General features: G+C 49.6%; 1 protein-coding gene across 7 annotated transcripts in view; it reads right to left on the reverse strand.

The window, feature by feature from the left end:
- Positions 1 to 20532, reverse strand: part of plekhg7 (pleckstrin homology domain containing, family G (with RhoGef domain) member 7) — a 128961-nt gene that overhangs the window by 22667 nt on the left and 85762 nt on the right. For 6 of the 7 annotated variants that reach the window (XM_068059693.1, XM_068059690.1, XM_068059689.1 and 3 more), the window contains 2 exons: positions 15040 to 15214; positions 13448 to 13563 (listed from right to left, as the gene is read on the reverse strand). The exons of the other annotated variant lie outside the window; for it this stretch is intronic. In XM_068059693.1, coding sequence (XP_067915794.1) covers positions 13448 to 13563; positions 15040 to 15214 — 291 coding nt within the window. The remainder of the gene's footprint in view (positions 1 to 13447; positions 13564 to 15039; positions 15215 to 20532) is intronic. 7 annotated transcript variants of the gene reach the window in all.

Below are 20532 nucleotides of genomic sequence, written 5' to 3' on the forward strand. Positions count from 1 at the left end.
TCGGCCAAATCTACTGCCCTTGATCTAGGTGGTATCTCAGTGGGAGTTCTACACAAAATGTCTGTACAGGGCCTGTCCCAATGAGCAGTTGTTCAAAAAGAGAGTAACAACTGATGACTCAAATACCATTAAGTGTATAGATGTCTTCCTTTACAACATTTAGAGATTACAGGACAGCTTGGTACAACAACAACTTGCATTATATATAGCACCTTTAATGTAGTAAAACATCCCAAGGTGCTTCACAGGAGCGCCATCAGACAAAATATGACACCGAGCCAAAGGAAGAAATATTCGGACAGGTGACTGAAAGTTTGGACAAGCAGGTAGGTTTTAAGGACCATCTGAAAAGGAGATAGAGATGTGAAGAGGTTTAGGGAGGCAATTCCAGAGCTAAGGGCTTAGGCAGCTGAAGGCATGGCCACCAGTGATGGGGTGAAGGAAATGAGGGACACATGAGAGGCCAGAATTGGAGGAACAGGGGGACCTGAGAGGATTGTAGGACTGTAGGTGATAGTGAGGGACCAGGCCACGAAGGGATTTCAATATGAGGATGTTGATGGATCATGTAGGTTAGTGAATGGGACTCGGTGAGAGTTAGGATATGGGCATCAAGGTTTTGGATGAGCTTGATTTATAGATGATGGGCATAAACAGAAACAAATATAATTTGCCTGAAAATCATCCAAACAAAGCTTTTAATGCAAGAGGCAGGAGAACAGACCCACCTCAGGTACAGACAGTCAGGACAACAAACCCACCTCAGGTACAGACAGTCAGGACAACAAACCCACCTCAGGTACAGTCAGTCAGGAGAACAAACCCGCCTCAGGTACAGACAGTCAGTCAGGAGAACAAACCCACCTCAGGTACAGATTGTCAGGAGAACAGACCCACCTCAGGTACAGACAGTCAGGAGAACAGACCCACCTCAGGTACAGACAGTCAGGAGAACAGACCCACTTCAGGTACAGACAGTCAGGAGAACAGACCCACCTCAGCGAGAGACATTCAGGAGAACAGATCCACCTCAGGTACAGACAGTCAGGAGAACAGACCCACCTCAGGTACAGACAGTCAGGAGAACAGACCCACCTCAGGTACAGATAGTCAGGAGAACAGACCCACCTCAGGTACAGACAGTCAGGAGAACAGACCCACCTCAGGTACTGACAGTCAGGAGAACAGACCCACCTCAGGTACAGACAGTCAGGAGAACAGTCCCACCTCAGGTACAGACAGTCAGGAGAACAGACCCACCTCAGGTACAGACAGTCAGGAGAACAGACCCACCTCAGGTACAGACAGTCAGGAGAACAGACCCACCTCAGGTACAGACAGTCAGGAGAATAGACCCACCTCAGGTACAGTCAATCAGGAGAACAAACCCACCTCAGGTACAGACAGTCAGGAGAACAGACCCAACTCAGGTACAAACAGTCAGGAGAACAAGCCCACCTCAGGTACAGACAGTCAGGAGAACAGACCCACCTCAGGTACAGACAGTCAGGAGAATAGACCCACCTCAGGTGCAGACAGTCAGGAGAACAGACTCACCTCAGGTACAGACAGTCGGGAGAACAGACCCACCTCAGGTACAGCCAGTCATGAGAACAGACCCATCTCAGGTACAGACAGTCAGGAGAACAGACCCACCTCAGGTACAGACAGTCAGGAGAACAGACCCACCTCAGGTACAGACAGTCAGGAGAACAAACCTATCTCAGGTACAGACAGTCAGGAGAACAGACCCATCTCAGGTACAGAGAGTCAGGAGAACAGACCCACCTCAGGTACAGATAGTCAGGAGAACAAACCCACCTCAGGTACAGACAGTCAGGAGAACAGACCCAACTCAGGTACTGACAGTCAGGAGAACAGACCCACCTCAGGTACTGACAGTCAGGAGAACAGACCCACCTCAGGTACAGACAGTCAGGAGAACAGACCCACCTCAGGTACAGACAGTCAGGAGAACAGACCCACCTCAGGTACAGACAGTCAGGAGAACAGACCCACCTCAGGTACAGACAGTCAGGAGAACAGACCCACCTCAGGTACAGACAGTCAGGAGAATAGACCCACCTCAGGTACAGTCAATCAGGAGAACAGACCCACCTCAGGTACAGACAGTCAGGAGAACAGACCCACCTCAGGTACAGACAGTCAGGAGAAAAGACCCACCTCAGGTACAGACAGACAGTCAGGAGAACAGACCCACCTCAGGTACAGACAGACAGTCAGGAGAACAGACCTTCCTCAGGTACAGACAGTTAGGAGAACAGACCCACTTCAGGTACAGACAGACAGTGAGGAGAACAGACCCACCTCAGGTACAGACAGTGAGGAAAACAGACCCACCTCAGGTACAGACAGACAGTCAGGAGAACAGACCCATCTCAGGTACAGACAGACAGTCAAGAGAACAGACGCACCTCAGGTACAGACAGACAGTCAGGAGAACAGACCCACCTAAGGAACAGACAGTCAGGAGAACAGACCCACCTCATGTACAGACAGTGAGGGGAACAGACCCACCTCAGGTACAAACAGTCAGGAGAACAAGCCCACCTCAGGTACAGATAGTCAGGAGAACAGACCCACCTCAGGTACAGACAGACAGTCAGGAGAATAGACCCACCTCAGGTGCAGACAGTCAGGAGAACAGACTCACCTCAGGTACAGACAGTCGGGAGAACAGACCCACCTCAGGTACAGCCAGTCATGAGAACAGACCCATCTCAGGTACAGACAGTCAGGAGAACAGACCCACCTCAGGTACAGACAGTCAGGAGAACAAACCCACCTCAGGTACAGACAGTCAGGAGAACAGACCCACCTCAGGTACTGACAGTCAGGAGAACAGACCCACCTCAGGTACAGTCAGTCAGGAGAACAGACCCACCTCAGGTACAGACAGTCAGTCAGGAGAACAAACCCACCTCAGGTACAGACAGTCAGGAGAACAGACCCACCTCAGGTACAGATAGTCAGGAGAACAAACCCACCTCAGGTACAGACAGTCAGGAGAGCAGACCCACCTCAGGTACAGACATTCAGGAGAACAGACTCATCTCAGGTACAGACAGTCAGCAGAACAGACCCACCTCAGGTACAGACAGTCAGGAGAACAGACCCACCTCAGGTACAGACAGTCAGGAGAACAGACCCACCTCAGGTACAGACAGTCAGGAGAACAGACCCACCTCAGGTACAGACAGTCAGGAGAACAGACCCACCTCATGTACAGACAGTGAGGGGAACAGACCCACCTCAGGTACAGACAGTCAGGAGAACAGACCCACCTCAGGTACAGACAGTCAGGAGAACAGACCCACCTCAGGTACAGACAGTCAGTGAGGAGAACAAACCCACCTCAGGTACAGACAGTCAGGAGAACAGACCCACCTCAGGTACAGACAGACAGTCAGCGAGGAGAACAGACCCACCTCAGGTACAGACAGACAGTGAGGAGAACAGACCCACCTCAGGTACAGACAGTCAGTGAGGAGAACAGACCCACCTCAGGTACAGACAGTCAGTGAGGAGAACAGACCCACCTCAGGTACAGACAGACAGTGAGAACAGACCCACCTCAGGTACAAACAGTCAGTGAAGAGAACAGACCCACCTCAGGTACAGACAGTCAGTGAGGAGAACAGACCCACCTCAGGTACAGACAGACAGTCAGGAGAAAAGACCCACCTCAGGTACAGACAGACAGTCAGGAGAACAGACCTTCCTCAAGTACAGACAGCCAGTCAGTGAGGAGAACAGACCCACCTCAGGTACAGACAGTCAGGAGAACAGACCCACCTCAGGTATGGACAGTTAGGAGAACAGACCCACCTCAGGTACAGACAGACAGTCAGGAGAACAGACCCACCTCAGGTACAGACAGACAGTCAGGAGAACAGACCCACCTCAGGTACAGACAGACAGTCAGGAGAACAGACCTTCCTCAGGTACAGACAGTTAGGAGAACAGACCCACTTCAGGTACAGACAGACAGTGAGGAGAACAGACCCACCTCAGGTACAGACAGTGAGGAAAACAGACCCACCTCAGGTACAGACAGACAGTCAGGAGAACAGACCCATCTCAGGTACAGACAGACAGTCAAGAGAACAGACGCACCTCAGGTACAGACAGACAGTCAGGAGAACAGACCCACCTAAGGAACAGACAGACAGTCAGTGAGGAGAACAGACCCACCTCAGGTACAGACAGACAGTGAGGAGAACAGACCCAGCTCAGGTACAGACAGACAGTGAGGAGAACTGACCCACCTCAGGTACAGACAGTCAGTGAGGAGATCAGACCCACCTCAGGTACAGACAGACAGTCAGGAGAACAGACCCACCTCAGGTACAGACAGACAGTGAGGAGAACAGACCCACCTCAGGTACAGACAGACAGTCAGGAGAACAGACCCACCTAAGGAACAGACAGACAGTCAGTGAGGAGAACAGACCCACCTCAGGTACAGACAGACAGTGAGGAGAACAGACCCAGCTCAGGTACAGACAGACAGTGAGGAGAACTGACCCACCTCAGGTACAGACAGTCAGTCAGGAGAACAGACCCACCTCAGGTACAGACAGACAGTCAGGAGAACAGACCCACCTCAGGTACAGACAGACAGTGAGGAGAACAGACCCACCTCAGGTACAGACAGACAGTCAGGAGAACAGACCCACCTCAGGTACAGACAGACAGTGAGGAGAACAGACCCACCTCAGGTACAGACAGACAGTCAGTGAGGAGAACAGACCCACCTCAGGTACAGACAGACAGTCAGGAGAACAGACCCACCTCAGGTACAGACAGACAGTCAGGATAACAGACCTTCCTCAGGTACAGACAGACAATCAGTGAGGAGAACAGACCCACCTCAGGGATAGACAGTTAGGAGAACAAGCCCACCTCAGGTGCAGACAGTCAGTCAGGAGAACAAACCCACCGCAGGTACAGACAGTCAGGAGAACAAACCCACCTCAGGTACAGACAGTCAGGAGAACAGACCCACCTCAGGTACAGACAGTCAGGAGAACAGACCCACCTCAGGTACAGATAGTCAGGAGAACAAACCCACCTCAGGTACAGACAGTCAGGAGAACAGACCCAACTCAGGTACTGACAGTCAGGAGAACAGACCCACCTCAGGTACTGACAGTCAGGAGAACAGACCCACCTCAGGTACAGACAGTCAGGAGAACAGACCCACCTCAGGTACAGACAGTCAGGAGAACAGACCCACCTCAGGTACAGACAGTCAGGAGAACAGACCCACCTCAGGTACAGACAGTCAGGAGAACAGACCCACCTCAGGTACAGACAGTCAGGAGAATAGACCCACCTCAGGTACAGTCAATCAGGAGAACAAACCCACCTCAGGTACAGACAGTCAGGAGAACAGACCCACCTCAGGTACAAACAGTCAGGAGAACAAGCCCACCTCAGGTACAGACAGTCAGGAGAACAGACCCACCTCAGGTACAGACAGTCAGGAGAATAGACCCACCTCAGGTGCAGACAGTCAGGAGAACAGACTCACCTCAGGTACAGACAGTCGGGAGAACAGACCCACCTCAGGTACAGCCAGTCATGAGAACAGACCCATCTCAGGTACAGACAGTCAGGAGAACAGACCCACCTCAGGTACAGACAGTCAGGAGAACAAACCCACCTCAGGTACAGACAGTCAGGAGAACAGACCCACCTCAGGTACTGACAGTCAGGAGAACAGACCCACCTCAGGTACAGTCAGTCAGGAGAACAGACCCACCTCAGGTACAGACAGTCAGTCAGGAGAACAAACCCACCTCAGGTACAGACAGTCAGGAGAACAGACCCACCTCAGGTACAGATAGTCAGGAGAACAAACCCACCTCAGGTACAGACAGTCAGGAGAGCAGACCCACCTCAGGTACAGACATTCAGGAGAACAGACTCACCTCAGGTACAGACAGTCAGGAGAACAGACCCACCTCAGGTACAGACAGTCAGGAGAACAGACCCACCTCAGGTACAGACAGTCAGGAGAACAGACCCACCTCAGGTACAGACAGTCAGGAGAACAGACCCACCTCAGGTACAGACAGTCAGGAGAACAGACCCACCTAAGGAACAGACAGTGAGGGGAACAGACCCACCTCAGGTACAGACAGTCAGGAGAACAGACCCACCTCAGGTACAGACAGTCAGTGAGGAGAACAAACCCACCTCAGGTACAGACAGTCAGGAGAACAGACCCACCTCAGGTACAGACAGACAGTCAGCGAGGAGAACAGACCCACCTCAGGTACAGACAGACAGTGAGGAGAACAGACCCACCTCAGGTACAGACAGTCAGTGAGGAGAACAGACCCACCTCAGATACAGACAGTCAGTGAGGAGAACAGACCCACCTCAGGTACAGACAGACAGTGAGAACAGACCCACCTCAGGTACAAACAGTCAGTGAGGAGAACAGACCCACCTCAGGTACAGACAGTCAGTGAGGAGAACAGACCCACCTCAGGTACAGACAGACAGTCAGGAGAAAAGACCCACCTCAGGTACAGACAGACAGTCAGGAGAACAGACCTTCCTCAAGTACAGACAGCCAGTCAGTGAGGAGAACAGACACACCTCAGGTACAGACAGTCAGGAGAACAGACCCACCTCAGGTATGGACAGTTAGGAGAACAGACCCACCTCAGGTACAGACAGACAATGAGGAGAACAGACCCACCTCAGGTACAGACAGTCAGTGAGGAAAACAGACCCACCTCAGGTACAGACAGACAGTCAGGAGAACAGACCCACCTCAGGTACAGACAGACAGTCAGGAGAACAGACCCACCTCAGGTACAGACAGACAGTCAGGAGAACAGACCTTCCTCAGGTACAGACAGTTAGGAGAACAGACCCACTTCAGGTACAGACAGACAGTGAGGAGAACAGACCCACCTCAGGTACAGACAGTGAGGAAAACAGACCCACCTCAGGTACAGACAGACAGTCAGGAGAACAGACCCATCTCAGGTACAGACAGACAGTCAAGAGAACAGACGCACCTCAGGTACAGACAGACAGTCAGGAGAACAGACCCACCTAAGGAACAGACAGACAGTCAGTGAGGAGAACAGACCCACCTCAGGTACAGACAGACAGTGAGGAGAACAGACCCAGCTCAGGTACAGACAGACAGTGAGGAGAACTGACCCACCTCAGGTACAGACAGTCAGTGAGGAGATCAGACCCACCTCAGGTACAGACAGACAGTCAGGAGAACAGACCCACCTCAGGTACAGACAGACAGTGAGGAGAACAGACCCACCTCAGGTACAGACAGACAGTCAGGAGAACAGACCCACCTAAGGAACAGACAGACAGTCAGTGAGGAGAACAGACCCACCTCAGGTACAGACAGACAGTGAGGAGAACAGACCCAGCTCAGGTACAGACAGACAGTGAGGAGAACTGACCCACCTCAGGTACAGACAGTCAGTCAGGAGAACAGACCCACCTCAGGTACAGACAGACAGTCAGGAGAACAGACCCACCTCAGGTACAGACAGACAGTGAGGAGAACAGACCCACCTCAGGTACAGACAGACAGTCAGGAGAACAGACCCACCTCAGGTACAGACAGACAGTGAGGAGAACAGACCCACCTCAGGTACAGACAGACAGTCAGTGAGGAGAACAGACCCACCTCAGGTACAGACAGACAGTCAGGAGAACAGACCCACCTCAGGTACAGACAGACAGTCAGGATAACAGACCTTCCTCAGGTACAGACAGACAATCAGTGAGGAGAACAGACCCACCTCAGGGATAGACAGTTAGGAGAACAAGCCCACCTCAGGTACAGACAGTCAGGAGAACAGACCCACCTAAGGTACAGACAGTCAGTGAGGAGAACAGACCCACCTCAGGTACAGACAGTCAGTCAGGAGAACAAACCCACCGCAGGTACAGACAGTCAGGAGAACAGACCCACCTCAGGTACAGACAGTCAGGAGAACAGACCCACCTCAGGTACAGACAGTCAGGAGAACAGACCCGCCTCAGGTACAGACAGTCAGTCAGGAGAACAAACCCACCTCAGGTACAGACAGTCAGTCAGGAGAACAAACCCACCACAGGTACAGACAGTCAGGAGAACAGACCTACCTCAGGTATATACAGTCAGGAGAACAGACCCACCTCATGTACAGACTGTCAGGAGAAGAAGCCCACCTCAGGTACAGACAGTCAGGAGAACAGACCCACCTCAGGTACAGACAGTCAGGAGAACAGACCCACCTCAGGTACAGACAGTCAGGAGAACAGACCCACCTTAGTTACAGACAGTCAGGAGAACAGACCCACCTCAGGTACAGACAGTCTGGAGAACAGACCCACCTCAGGTACAGACAGTCAGGAGAACAGACCCACCTCAGATACAGACAGTCAGGAGAACAGACCCACCTCAGGTACAGACAGTCAGTGAGGGGAACAGACCCACCTCAGGTACAGGCAGTCAGGAGAACAGACCCACCTTAGTTACAGACAGTCAGGAGAACAGACCCACCTCAGGTACAGCCAGTCATGAGAACAGACCCATCTCAGGTACAGACAGTCAGGAGAACAGACCCACCTCAGGTACAGACAGTCAGTCAGGAGAACAAACCCACCGCAGGTACAGACAGTCAGGAGAACAGACCCACCTCAGGTACAGACAGTCAGGAGAACAGACCCACCTCAGGTACAGACAGTCAGGAGAACAGACCCACCTCAGGTACAGACAGACAGTGAGGGGAACAGACCCCCCTCTGGTACAGACAGTCAGGAGAACAGACCCACCTCAGGTACAGACAGTCAGGAGAACAAACCCACCTCAGGTACAGACAGTCAGGAGAACAGACCCACCTCAGGTACAGACAGTCAGTGAGGGGAACAGACCCACCTCAGGTACAGACAGTCAGGAGAACAGACCCACCTTAGTTACAGACAGTCAGGAGAACAGACCCACCTCAGGTACAGCCAGTCATGAGAACAGACCCATCTCAGGTACAGACAGTTAGGAGAACAGACCCACCTCAGGTACAGACAGTCAGTCAGGAGAACAAACCCACCGCAGGTACAGACAGTCAGGAGAACAAACCCACCTCAGGTACAGACAGTCAGGAGAACAGACCCACCTCAGGTACAGACAGTCAGGAGAACAGACCCACCTCAGGTACAGACAGTCAGTGAGGAGAACAGACCCACCTCAGGTACAGACAGACAGTGAGGAGAACAGACCACCTCAGGTACAGACAGTCAGTGAGGAGAACAGACCCACCTCAGGTACAGACAGACAGTCAGGAGAACAGACCCACCTCAGGTACAGACAGACAGTCAGGAAAACAGACCTTCCTCAGGTACAGACAGACAGTCAGTGAGGAGAACAGACCCACCTCAGGTACAGACAGTCAGGAGAACAGACCCACCTCAGGTACAGACAGTCAGGAGAACAGACCCACCTCAGGTACTGACAGTCAGGAGAACAGACCCACCTTAGTTACAGACAGTCAGGAGAACAGACCCACCTCAGGTATGGACAGTTAGGAGAACAGACCCACCTCAGGTACAGACAGTCAGGAGAACAGACCCACCTCAGGTATGGACAGTTAGGAGAACAGACCCACCTCAGGTACAGACAGACAATGAGGAGAACAGACCCACCTCAGGTACAGACAGTCAGTGAGGAAAACAGACCCACCTCAGGTACAGACAGACAGTCAGGAGAACAGACCCACCTCAGGTACAGACAGACAGTCAGGAGAACAGACCCACCTCAGGTACAGACAGACAGTCAGGAGAACAGACCTTCCTCAGGTACAGACAGTTAGGAGAACAGACCCACTTCAGGTACAGACAGACAGTGAGGAGAACAGACCCACCTCAGGTACAGACAGTGAGGAAAACAGACCCACCTCAGGTACAGACAGACAGTCAGGAGAACAGACCCATCTCAGGTACAGACAGACAGTCAAGAGAACAGACGCACCTCAGGTACAGACAGACAGTCAGGAGAACAGACCCACCTAAGGAACAGACAGACAGTCAGTGAGGAGAACAGACCCACCTCAGGTACAGACAGACAGTGAGGAGAACAGACCCAGCTCAGGTACAGACAGTCAGTGAGGAGATCAGACCCACCTCAGGTACAGACAGACAGTCAGGAGAACAGACCCACCTCAGGTACAGACAGACAGTGAGGAGAACAGACCCACCTCAGGTACAGACAGACAGTCAGGAGAACAGACCCACCTAAGGAACAGACAGACAGTCAGTGAGGAGAACAGACCCACCTCAGGTACAGACAGACAGTGAGGAGAACAGACCCAGCTCAGGTACAGACAGACAGTGAGGAGAACTGACCCACCTCAGGTACAGACAGTCAGTCAGGAGAACAGACCCACCTCAGGTACAGACAGACAGTCAGGAGAACAGACCCACCTCAGGTACAGACAGACAGTGAGGAGAACAGACCCACCTCAGGTACAGACAGACAGTCAGGAGAACAGACCCACCTCAGGTACAGACAGACAGTGAGGAGAACAGACCCACCTCAGGTACAGACAGACAGTCAGTGAGGAGAACAGACCCACCTCAGGTACAAACAGACAGTCAGGAGAACAGACCCACCTCAGGTACAGACAGACAGTCAGGATAACAGACCTTCCTCAGGTACAGACAGACAATCAGTGAGGAGAACAGACCCACCTCAGGGATAGACAGTTAGGAGAACAAGCCCACCTCAGGTACAGACAGTCAGGAGAACAGACCCACCTAAGGTACAGACAGTCAGTGAGGAGAACAGACCCACCTCAGGTACAGACAGTCAGTCAGGAGAACAAACCCACCGCAGGTACAGACAGTCAGGAGAACAGACCCACCTCAGGTACAGACAGTCAGGAGAACAGACCCACCTCAGGTACAGACAGTCAGGAGAACAGACCCGCCTCAGGTACAGACAGTCAGTCAGGAGAACAAACCCACCTCAGGTACAGACAGTCAGTCAGGAGAACAAACCCACCACAGGTACAGACAGTCAGGAGAACAGACCCACCTCAGGTATATACAGTCAGGTGAACAGACCCACCTCATGTACAGACTGTCAGGAGAAGAAGCCCACCTCAGGTACAGACAGTCAGGAGAACAGACCCACCTCAGGTACAGACAGTCAGGAGAACAGACCCACCTCAGGTACAGCCAGTCATGAGAACAGACCCATCTCAGGTACAGACAGTCAGGAGAACAGACCCACCTCAGGTACAGACAGTCAGTCAGGAGAACAAACCCACCGCAGGTACAGACAGTCAGGAGAACAGACCCACCTCAGGTACAGACAGTCAGGAGAACAGACCCACCTCAGGTACAGACAGTCAGTGAGGGGAACAGACCCACCTCAGGTACAGACAGTCAGGAGAACAGACCCACCTAAGGTACAGACAGTCAGTGAGGAGAACAGACCCACCTCAGGTACAGACAGTCAGTCAGGAGAACAAACCCACCGCAGGTACAGACAGTCAGGAGAACAGACCCACCTCAGGTACAGACAGTCAGGAGAACAGACCCACCTCAGGTACAGACAGTCAGGAGAACAGACCCGCCTCAGGTACAGACAGTCAGTCAGGAGAACAAACCCACCTCAGGTACAGACAGTCAGTCAGGAGAACAAACCCACCACAGGTACAGACAGTCAGGAGAACAGACCCACCTCAGGTATATACAGTCAGGAGAACAGACCCACCTCATGTACAGACTGTCAGGAGAAGAAGCCCACCTCAGGTACAGACAGTCAGGAGAACAGACCCACCTCAGGTACAGACAGTCAGGAGAACAGACCCACCTCAGGTACAGACAGTCAGGAGAACAGACCCACCTCAGGTACAGACAGTCAGGAGAACAGACCCACCTCAGGTACAGACAGTCTGGAGAACAGACCCACCTCAGGTACAGACAGTCAGGAGAACAGACCCACCTCAGGTACAGACAGTCAGGAGAACAGACCCACCTCAGGTACAGACAGTCAGTGAGGGGAACAGACCCACCTCAGGTACAGGCAGTCAGGAGAACAGACCCACCTTAGTTACAGACAGTCAGGAGAACAGACCCACCTCAGGTACAGCCAGTCATGAGAACAGACCCATCTCAGGTACAGACAGTCAGGAGAACAGACCCACCTCAGGTACAGACAGTCAGTCAGGAGAACAAACCCACCGCAGGTACAGACAGTCAGGAGAACAGACCCACCTCAGGTACAGACAGTCAGGAGAACAGACCCACCTCAGGTACAGACAGTCAGTGAGGGGAACAGACCCACCTCAGGTACAGACAGTCAGGAGAACAGACCCACCTCAGGTACAGACAGTCAGGAGAACAAACCCACCTCAGGTACAGACAGTCAGGAGAACAGACCCACCTCAGGTACAGACAGTCAGTGAGGGGAACAGACCCACCTTAGTTACAGACAGTCAGGAGAACAGACCCACCTCAGGTACAGCCAGTCATGAGAACAGACCCATCTCAGGTACAGACAGTCAGGAGAACAGACCCACCTCAGGTACAGACAGTCAGTCAGGAGAACAAACCCACCGCAGGTACAGACAGTCAGGAGAACAAACCCACCTCAGGTACAGACAGTCAGGAGAACAGACCCACCTCAGGTACAGACAGTCAGGAGAACAGACCCACCTCAGGTACAGACAGTCAGTGAGGAGAACAGACCCACCTCAGGTACAGACAGACAGTGAGGAGAACAGACCACCTCAGGTACAGACAGTCAGTGAGGAGAACAGACCCACCTCAGGTACAGACAGACAGTGAGGAGAACAGACCACCTCAGGTACAGACAGTCAGTGAGGAGAACAGACCCACCTCAGGTACAGACAGACAGTCAGGAGAACAGACCCACCTCAGGTACAGACAGACAGTCAGGAGAACAGACCTTCCTCAGGTACAGACAGACAGTCAGTGAGGAGAACAGACCCACCTCAGGTACAGACAGTCAGGAGAACAGACCCACCTCAGGTACAGACAGTCAGGAGAACAGACCCACCTCAGGTACTGATAGTCAGGAGAACAGACCCACCTTAGTTACAGACAGTCAGGAGAACAGACCCACCTCAGGTATAGACAGTTAGGAGAACAGACCCACCTTAGGTGCAGACAGACAGTAAGGAGAACAGACCCACCTCAGGTACAGACAGTCAGTGAGGAGAACAGACCCACCTCAGGTACAGACAGACAGTCAAGAGAACAGACCCACCTCAGGTACAGACAGACAGTCAGTGAGGAGAACAGACCCACCTCAGGTACAGACAGACAGTCGGGAGAACAGACCCACCTCAGGTACAGACAGTCAGTGAGGAGAACAGACCCACCTCAGATACAGACAGACAGTCAGTGAGGAGAACAGACCCACCTCAGGTACAAAGGCTTTCTTATTTCTTTCCCAGATTGGAGGCCAAACAATAATCTCTTGGAGCTGCTGAAATTTCTGAAACCTTTCCAGCCACTTCACTTTCCCCTCAAGGTCACCTGATGCACACAGAACACAACAAAGATCTATAAACAACTGGGATTTTCACATGGAAATATGTTTGAATGACACAAAAAATACTGGGGGGAAGAAGCTGAATGTTTAGCCTGCCAAAGTTACTTCTGTGGTCTGATTTTAACTCCCTCTGGAGCAGCTGGCAATCCCAAGGAGCAGGACTGGGAACGCCACCAGTCAGCTGATTGCCCATTTCGGGTGGAAAGTGGCAGCTGGATCGGCAGGGTGTGAAGATCAGGAGGGCTGCGGAGGTCCCTCACTAGCAGTAAAGGAAGGCTGGCAGCTACACCGTAAGTCTGAGTGGCAGAGTGCGGAGGTGGGTGGGGGAGGCAGATGGAGGCCTGTTGCAAGAGTCTTGTGGCAGCAGAGACCTGCACTTACCTCACAGGGTCAGTAGGAGTGCTCCTGCTCCTCCTAAATCCGCCGAGGAATTTCTTTTTTTAAAATGACCGAAGCCAGGTTCCTGAGAGTTTTACTTGGCAGGAGGGACGGAGAGTTGCCAACCTTCAGGATTGCCCTGAAGTCTCCAGGAATTAGAGATTAATCTCCAGGACACTGCTGACAACAACCCAGGAGAAAAATCATAGGGGCATTAACAAAAAAATTATTTTCTTTCACCACTTTTATTGACTTGGTACAAAATGTTGGCATTGAGAAAGAAAAAGCTGTTTGACCGTTAGTCAAGAATCATCCAGCCAGGTAATGAAGAGTCTGTATGCTTTTCAATGGGTGTGGGACGGCGGGGCACTACATGTTAGGTGACAGAGAGGGGCAATTGAAGGTCATGTGATGAAATCTCCAGGATTACATCCAGCCAAAGTTGGCAACCTTAGGCAGCCGCCATGTATGTCCCATTCAGGAGAGGGTTAAAATGTCATTGGGGTCCCACGTGCAGCTTTGTACCCTGATGTGTCTTTATTAACAAGGTCCTTGCCACAGTCTGGCAGGAGCCTCATTCGTCCCTCCAATGGGAAATTGGCAGGAAATGGAGCTGCTCCATTTTAACTGCCTCCCCGCCCATTTCCACCAATCAGGATGATTTAAAACTCCCCCTATAGTGCACAACATCATAGGATTTACCGAGACCAAGGTCCATCCAGTTCACCATCTACCATCCTGGTAGTGGCGTGATACAATAATGAAGTTGTTGACTAATCACTTAATTAGCCTCCAACAGACCCAGACATAAGGTGAGGAAACCCCCAGTGACGAAGGGCTTTGAGAACCATAGGTCCAAAGTCACCTGTTCCACCCAAGCATGTTACACTTGTCACATGTCATGTCTCAAGATACTGTAACCCAAAATGTTATTTTCTGAATAGAAATTTGCATTGCATTTGAATGAATCGATACAAAGTGCTTCCACCATCTCATTATGGAGTCTGGCTCCACTCTGTTAGAAAAGCCCAGTCATGTCAATTCAAACTGAATCCCCCCTGCAGTTAGGAATGTGCACTCACGTATAGAATTGTCCACTTGTTCGATGATTGCTTGAATCCTCTGTTTCTCTGCTGCGTCAGTGCTTCTCATCAAAATGTTCCTCAGGAGTAACGGATACCTCGTCAATCTCTGCAAGGGGGAGACCAACAGGTCGGACAAGTGCAGTCGCCTGCACTGATCATTCTGTTCACACCACTGTCCCAGGTAAATAAAACAGAGGGAAGTTTCTGAAGCAGCAGCATGGTATTGTGAGAATAAGAAATACTGAAATGTTGTTTCTACAGCTTGTGGAAAATTACCAAGAAGTCACTTTTACACAACATAATGAAATCACTGAAAAAGAGAACTGATAAGGGTATGTAAGTAAAGACCTTGAGATAGTACAGCAGTTAAAAATTGTGCTTAGGCAGAGAAAAGAGAAACAGCAAGAGTTAGAACGAAGGATGTAGTGAATAAGAAACTGCCCCACTAAGATAAAGGCTGACAGCTGCAAGTTAAAACACACAATGGAGAGCCAAATAAGGTAAAACAACAACAAGAGTTAGGGGCTAGAAAGTTAGAGTAGGGGGAGAAGTAAACAGAGGAGGAGACTAGCAACTATAGGATAGGTTAGTGTCATAATATGTTATAACCAATAATGTAAACTAAAGGCGTGGAAAAATGGATTTGTATTGTATAAACATGAACTGAATATGTTGATCGGTGTGCCTGCTTGTAGGACACCCGATCTTGCAAGAACGTTAAATAAACTTACTTCTTCAGAGTTTGACTTGGTGTAAATTATTATCAAGTGGGCTACGTTTCTCACAATTGGGGGCTCGTCCGGGATCTCTTCATCATTGCCGGGACCGCGGCCGACGACAGACGAGAAGACGCGTCCCGTTAATTTAAAAACGGTCTCGTTTCTCTCGTCGGTCGCGGACCCGAGTAATCGACTGAAAACGATCCTAGGGAAGTCACTCTGAACAAGTATTTAGTGCGGCAGGTACACACGTGAAGTCAGGCAACTCCGTGCACGGACCAAGGTAAGAAAAACAACTTTTAAGTATTATCTTGGTGACTTATGGTTTACTGTAGGATAAGACCTTCTAAGTACTAAAAGTCCTTGAGGAGTGAATTTTACAGTCCTGCAGTATAAGACCCTTCAGCTAGGAGGTGAGTACTGTATAGTATAAGACCCTTCAGTTAGGAGGTGAGTACCGTAAGGTATATGACCCTTCAGCTAGGAGGTGAATACCGTAGGGTACAAGACCCTTCAGTTAGGAGGTGAATACTGTGGGGCAGTATAAGACCCTTCAGCTAGGAGGTGAGTACTGTATGGTATAAGACCCTTCAGTAAGGAGGTGAATACCGTAGGGTACAAGACCCTTCAGTTAGGAGGTGAATACTGTGGGGCAGTATAAGACCCTTCAGCTAGGAGGTGAATACCGTAAGGTATAAGACCCTTCAGTTAGGAGGTGAATACTGGTTAACTGTAGGATAAGACCTTCTAAGTACTAAAAGACTGTAGGATAAGACCTTCTAAGTACTAAAAGTCCTTGAGGAGTGAATTTTACAGTCCTGCAGTATAAGACCCTTCAGCTAGGAGGTGAATACCGTAGGGTACAAGACCCTTCAGTTAGGAGGTGAATACTGTGGGGCAGTATAAGACCCTTCAGCTAGGAGGTGAGTACTGTATGGTATAAGACCCTTCAGTTAGGAGGTGAATACCGTAAGGTATAAGACCCTTCAGCTAGGAGGTGAATACCGTAGAGTACAAGACCCTTCAGTTAGGAGGTGAATACTGTCGGGTATAAGACCCTTCAGCTAGGAGGTGAATACCGTAAAGTATAAGACCCTTCAGCTAGGAGGTGAATACCGTAGGGTACAAGACCCTTCAGTTTACCATGGGAAATAAATCGTCTAAAAAGGAAGACGATGGGAGACAAGGAAAGTCTGCCGGCAACATCCCTCCAGAAAGTCCATTGGGACGGATGTTGGAGTATTGGGATTTAGAGTCAAAAACCAAGGAGAAAAAGACCCAAATATGATCTAAGGACAGCAAGAAGGACCACCCCTAAACCCGACGATAACGACGACGATAGAGACAGAGAGTCTCCTAAGACAATGATGCCCTTGAGAGAGGTACCAATAGGAAATAATGAAATTGGATTTGTTAGTGCACCATTAACGTCAGGAGAGGTAAGAGTGTTTAAAAAGGAAATGAAAGTCCTCGTAGAAGACCCCTGAAAATTTGGGAAAGAGAAAACCCTCCCGGGGTAGGGGGAAACGAACCAGCTGAACAAAAATACCCTAATCAAGACCCGCAGTGGCAGAACAATAACGTCGGCCATAGGGGCCAGATGAAAGACCTTAGAAATCTGATAGTAAAAGGCATTAGGGAATCTGTCCCGAAATCACAAAATTTGAATAAGGCCTTCGAAGTAAGACAGGAAAAGGATGAGACTCCCTCAAATTTCTTACAGAGATTACGGGACACAATGAGGAAATATTCAGGTTTAGATCCAGAAGACCCGGTTGCCCAAGGACTCCTTCGAGTCCATTTTGTAACAAAATCATGGCCAGACATCCAAAAGAAAATTCAAAAGATAGATGGATGGAGTGAAAAACAATTGGACGAACTGCTCAGAGAAGCGCAGAAAGTTTTCGTTAATAGAGATGAAGCCAGAGAAAAACAGTGAAGCTTAAATGAGATGGTAATTGTACAAGTGTTCCACCCTTTTATGTTGTAAACAAGTAGTTGAAGCCCCTGCAAAACTTATGCCTTTACAGAGTTACCGCAGGCCCCTCTTATGGCACAAGCAGGCGGCGTATTGAGTGCGACCCCTCTGGGTGTTGAAGGCTGTTTCTAGACAAATAGAGACCATTAAAGGCACCTAGGTGGGATCAAGGGATTGATTTTTTAAAAATGTTTTGAAGAATCAAAAGGGGGACTGTGAGAACAGAATTTAGATTTTAGAATTTTTAAGAACAGAATTACATGGGAACATTTAAGATGAAACAATTAATCAGTCATGTATTGCTAACAAGCTAGCTGACTTCATAACTTCAGGGCTGCAGAGGCAACTTGGCCTTGCAGCTGGTACAGCGAGAGAGAGAGAGAGAGAGAGACATTGTACTTCAACAGCACTCTTCTTATCACCCAGACATGACAATCCCAGGGGAAAGTTAGAATGAAAAACATACCGACCAGGCTAATACACGCCCCCTTGTTAGAGGGTGGCTCAGCCTACCCTTCTGATTCAGCAGTTGCTGAGTTTTTTATATTTGCTTTTATATTATACTGTTTAAATGTTATTTGAGTAAATAGATCCACATAATCCTAGTGAATATCAGTAGAGAGAAGGTTATCATAGAATGATAAAAGGGGGGAATGTGGAAGTGAGCAGAAAGGCATGGCACTGGTACTTGAAACAAGGTTACCCTGGACCAAATGTTTACCTATAGCGATACTCAGAATTCGGACAGCCCCTAGAAAAGATGTGGGACTGTCCCCCTATGAAATGCTATTCGGATTACCTTATATGGGAACCAGGGGCGAGATGCCAACCTTAGAAACTAAAGATTCGTTTCTAAAGAACTATATACTGGAGTTGTCTTCCTCATTGTCATTCCTCAGGAAGCAAGGCCTGTTAGCACAGACCCCACCTCTCGAATTTGCAGTGCACAAGATCCAACCAGGAGATTGGGTTCTGGTGAAATCGTGGAAAGAGACTAAACTACAACTGAACTGGGAAGGACCATACCAGACTCTCCTAACCACTGAAACAACCATAAGAACGGCAGAAAGAGGTTGGACCCACTACACAAGAATCAAGGGGCCGGTACAACCCCCCCCGGCCGAGGAAGGAACTTGGACAACCGAATTAACAGAAGAACCATTGAAAATAAAGCTAAAAAGACTTTGAGTAACGAACTTTTTTATATAGCGGCGCGAGCGCGGAAATACTGTTTGTAATATTGTGTGCCTTCTCTCTTTCTCTCTTTCTTTTCAAAAGTAGCCAGGAAATAAAATGGGTTGGATGTTTTTGTATTACCCACTTCCAATTAGACAACAAGGTGTTTGGAGTAACAGTTAGAGAAGGGAAAAAGAAAGGTGAATTAAAATGTTGTTTTCAGGTAACAATAGATAAGACTGGTAAACCATCTAACAAACTCAAAGGGACCTCTCATAACGATCCTAACATAGTAAAAATAATAGAGGTAAAAGACTTGAGAAAGACAATTGAGATAGAAACCGGTTACGGGGACACAAATGCCTGGGTAGAATGGATAAAATATACTGTAAAAAGTTTGAACAAAAACAATTGCTATGCTTGTGCATCTGGTAGACCGATAGCTCAAGTAGTATCTTTCCCGCTGGGGTGGGAGCGTGACCGAAAGGGCATGGAATGCATGTTAGCCCTATATCAGGATAAGACGGCTTGGGGTATTCAAAACTTGCATATCCTTGTCACTAATGTTCCCTCCCCTAGAGAAAAAAGATTCAAGGACTCCCCCTTCATTTTTAGCCACCGGTGTGAATCACACATCATGCGTAAGTCGACACGGTGCGGAGCTAACCAGAAATATGGGAGAGTTGAAGTCATGCATAGAGACTGAGGACGTAACTGGAAGAGTCAGGGGAGGGAACTAATCATCATTGAATGTCCCCAGAGCGGATTTATGGTGGTATTGCGGAGGAAAAATCCTGAGACAGACCCTACCCTCCCAGTGGAAGGGGACGTGTGCAATTGTTCAATTGGCAATACCATTCACCTTGGCATTTGAGAAACAAAAGATAATAACGAGGGAAAGGGGTAAAAGGGAAGCGATAGCGAACTCTTTTGACGACCAGGTGTACTTGGATTCCATAGGGGTCCCAAGAAGGGTACCTGATGAATTCAAGGCCCGAAACCAAATAACCGCCGGTTTCGAGTCTTTGTTTTGGTGGGTCACGATTAACAAAAATGTAGATTGGATAAATTATATTTATTACAACCAACAAAGATTTATAAATTATACTAGAGATGCGGTAAAAGGTATAGCTGAACAATTAGATGCCACTAGTAGAATGGCTTGGGAAAATCGACTGGCTCTAGATATGATCTTAGCAGAAAAAGGAGGTGTGTGTATAATGTTAGGAGGGAAATGTTGCACATTTATCCCAAATAACACAGCACCCGATGGTTCAATCACCCGAGCACTGCAAGGGTTAACAACTTTAGCAGAAGAGATGGCCGAAAATTCAGGAGCAGACACTTCCCTGACGGGGTGGCTTGAATCCTGGTTTGGAAAATGGAAAGGCATGATCATCTCGGTTTTTACCTCCCTGATTACGGTTGTCGGAATACTAATAGCCATCGGGTGTTGTATTATTCCTTGTGTAAGAGGGCTGACACAGCGATTGATTGAGACAGCTTTGACGAAGCAGATGTCAATACAAAGAGGCCAGGAAGAGAGTATGTACCTGTTAGGTAATGACAAAGTGGATAGTATCAACGGAAATACAGACATTGAAAAGGCGGCTGAAA

Source organism: Heterodontus francisci, chromosome 27 (genome assembly GCF_036365525.1).
Source record: "Heterodontus francisci isolate sHetFra1 chromosome 27, sHetFra1.hap1, whole genome shotgun sequence".
NCBI classification, from domain to species: Eukaryota; Metazoa; Chordata; class Chondrichthyes; order Heterodontiformes; family Heterodontidae; genus Heterodontus; species Heterodontus francisci.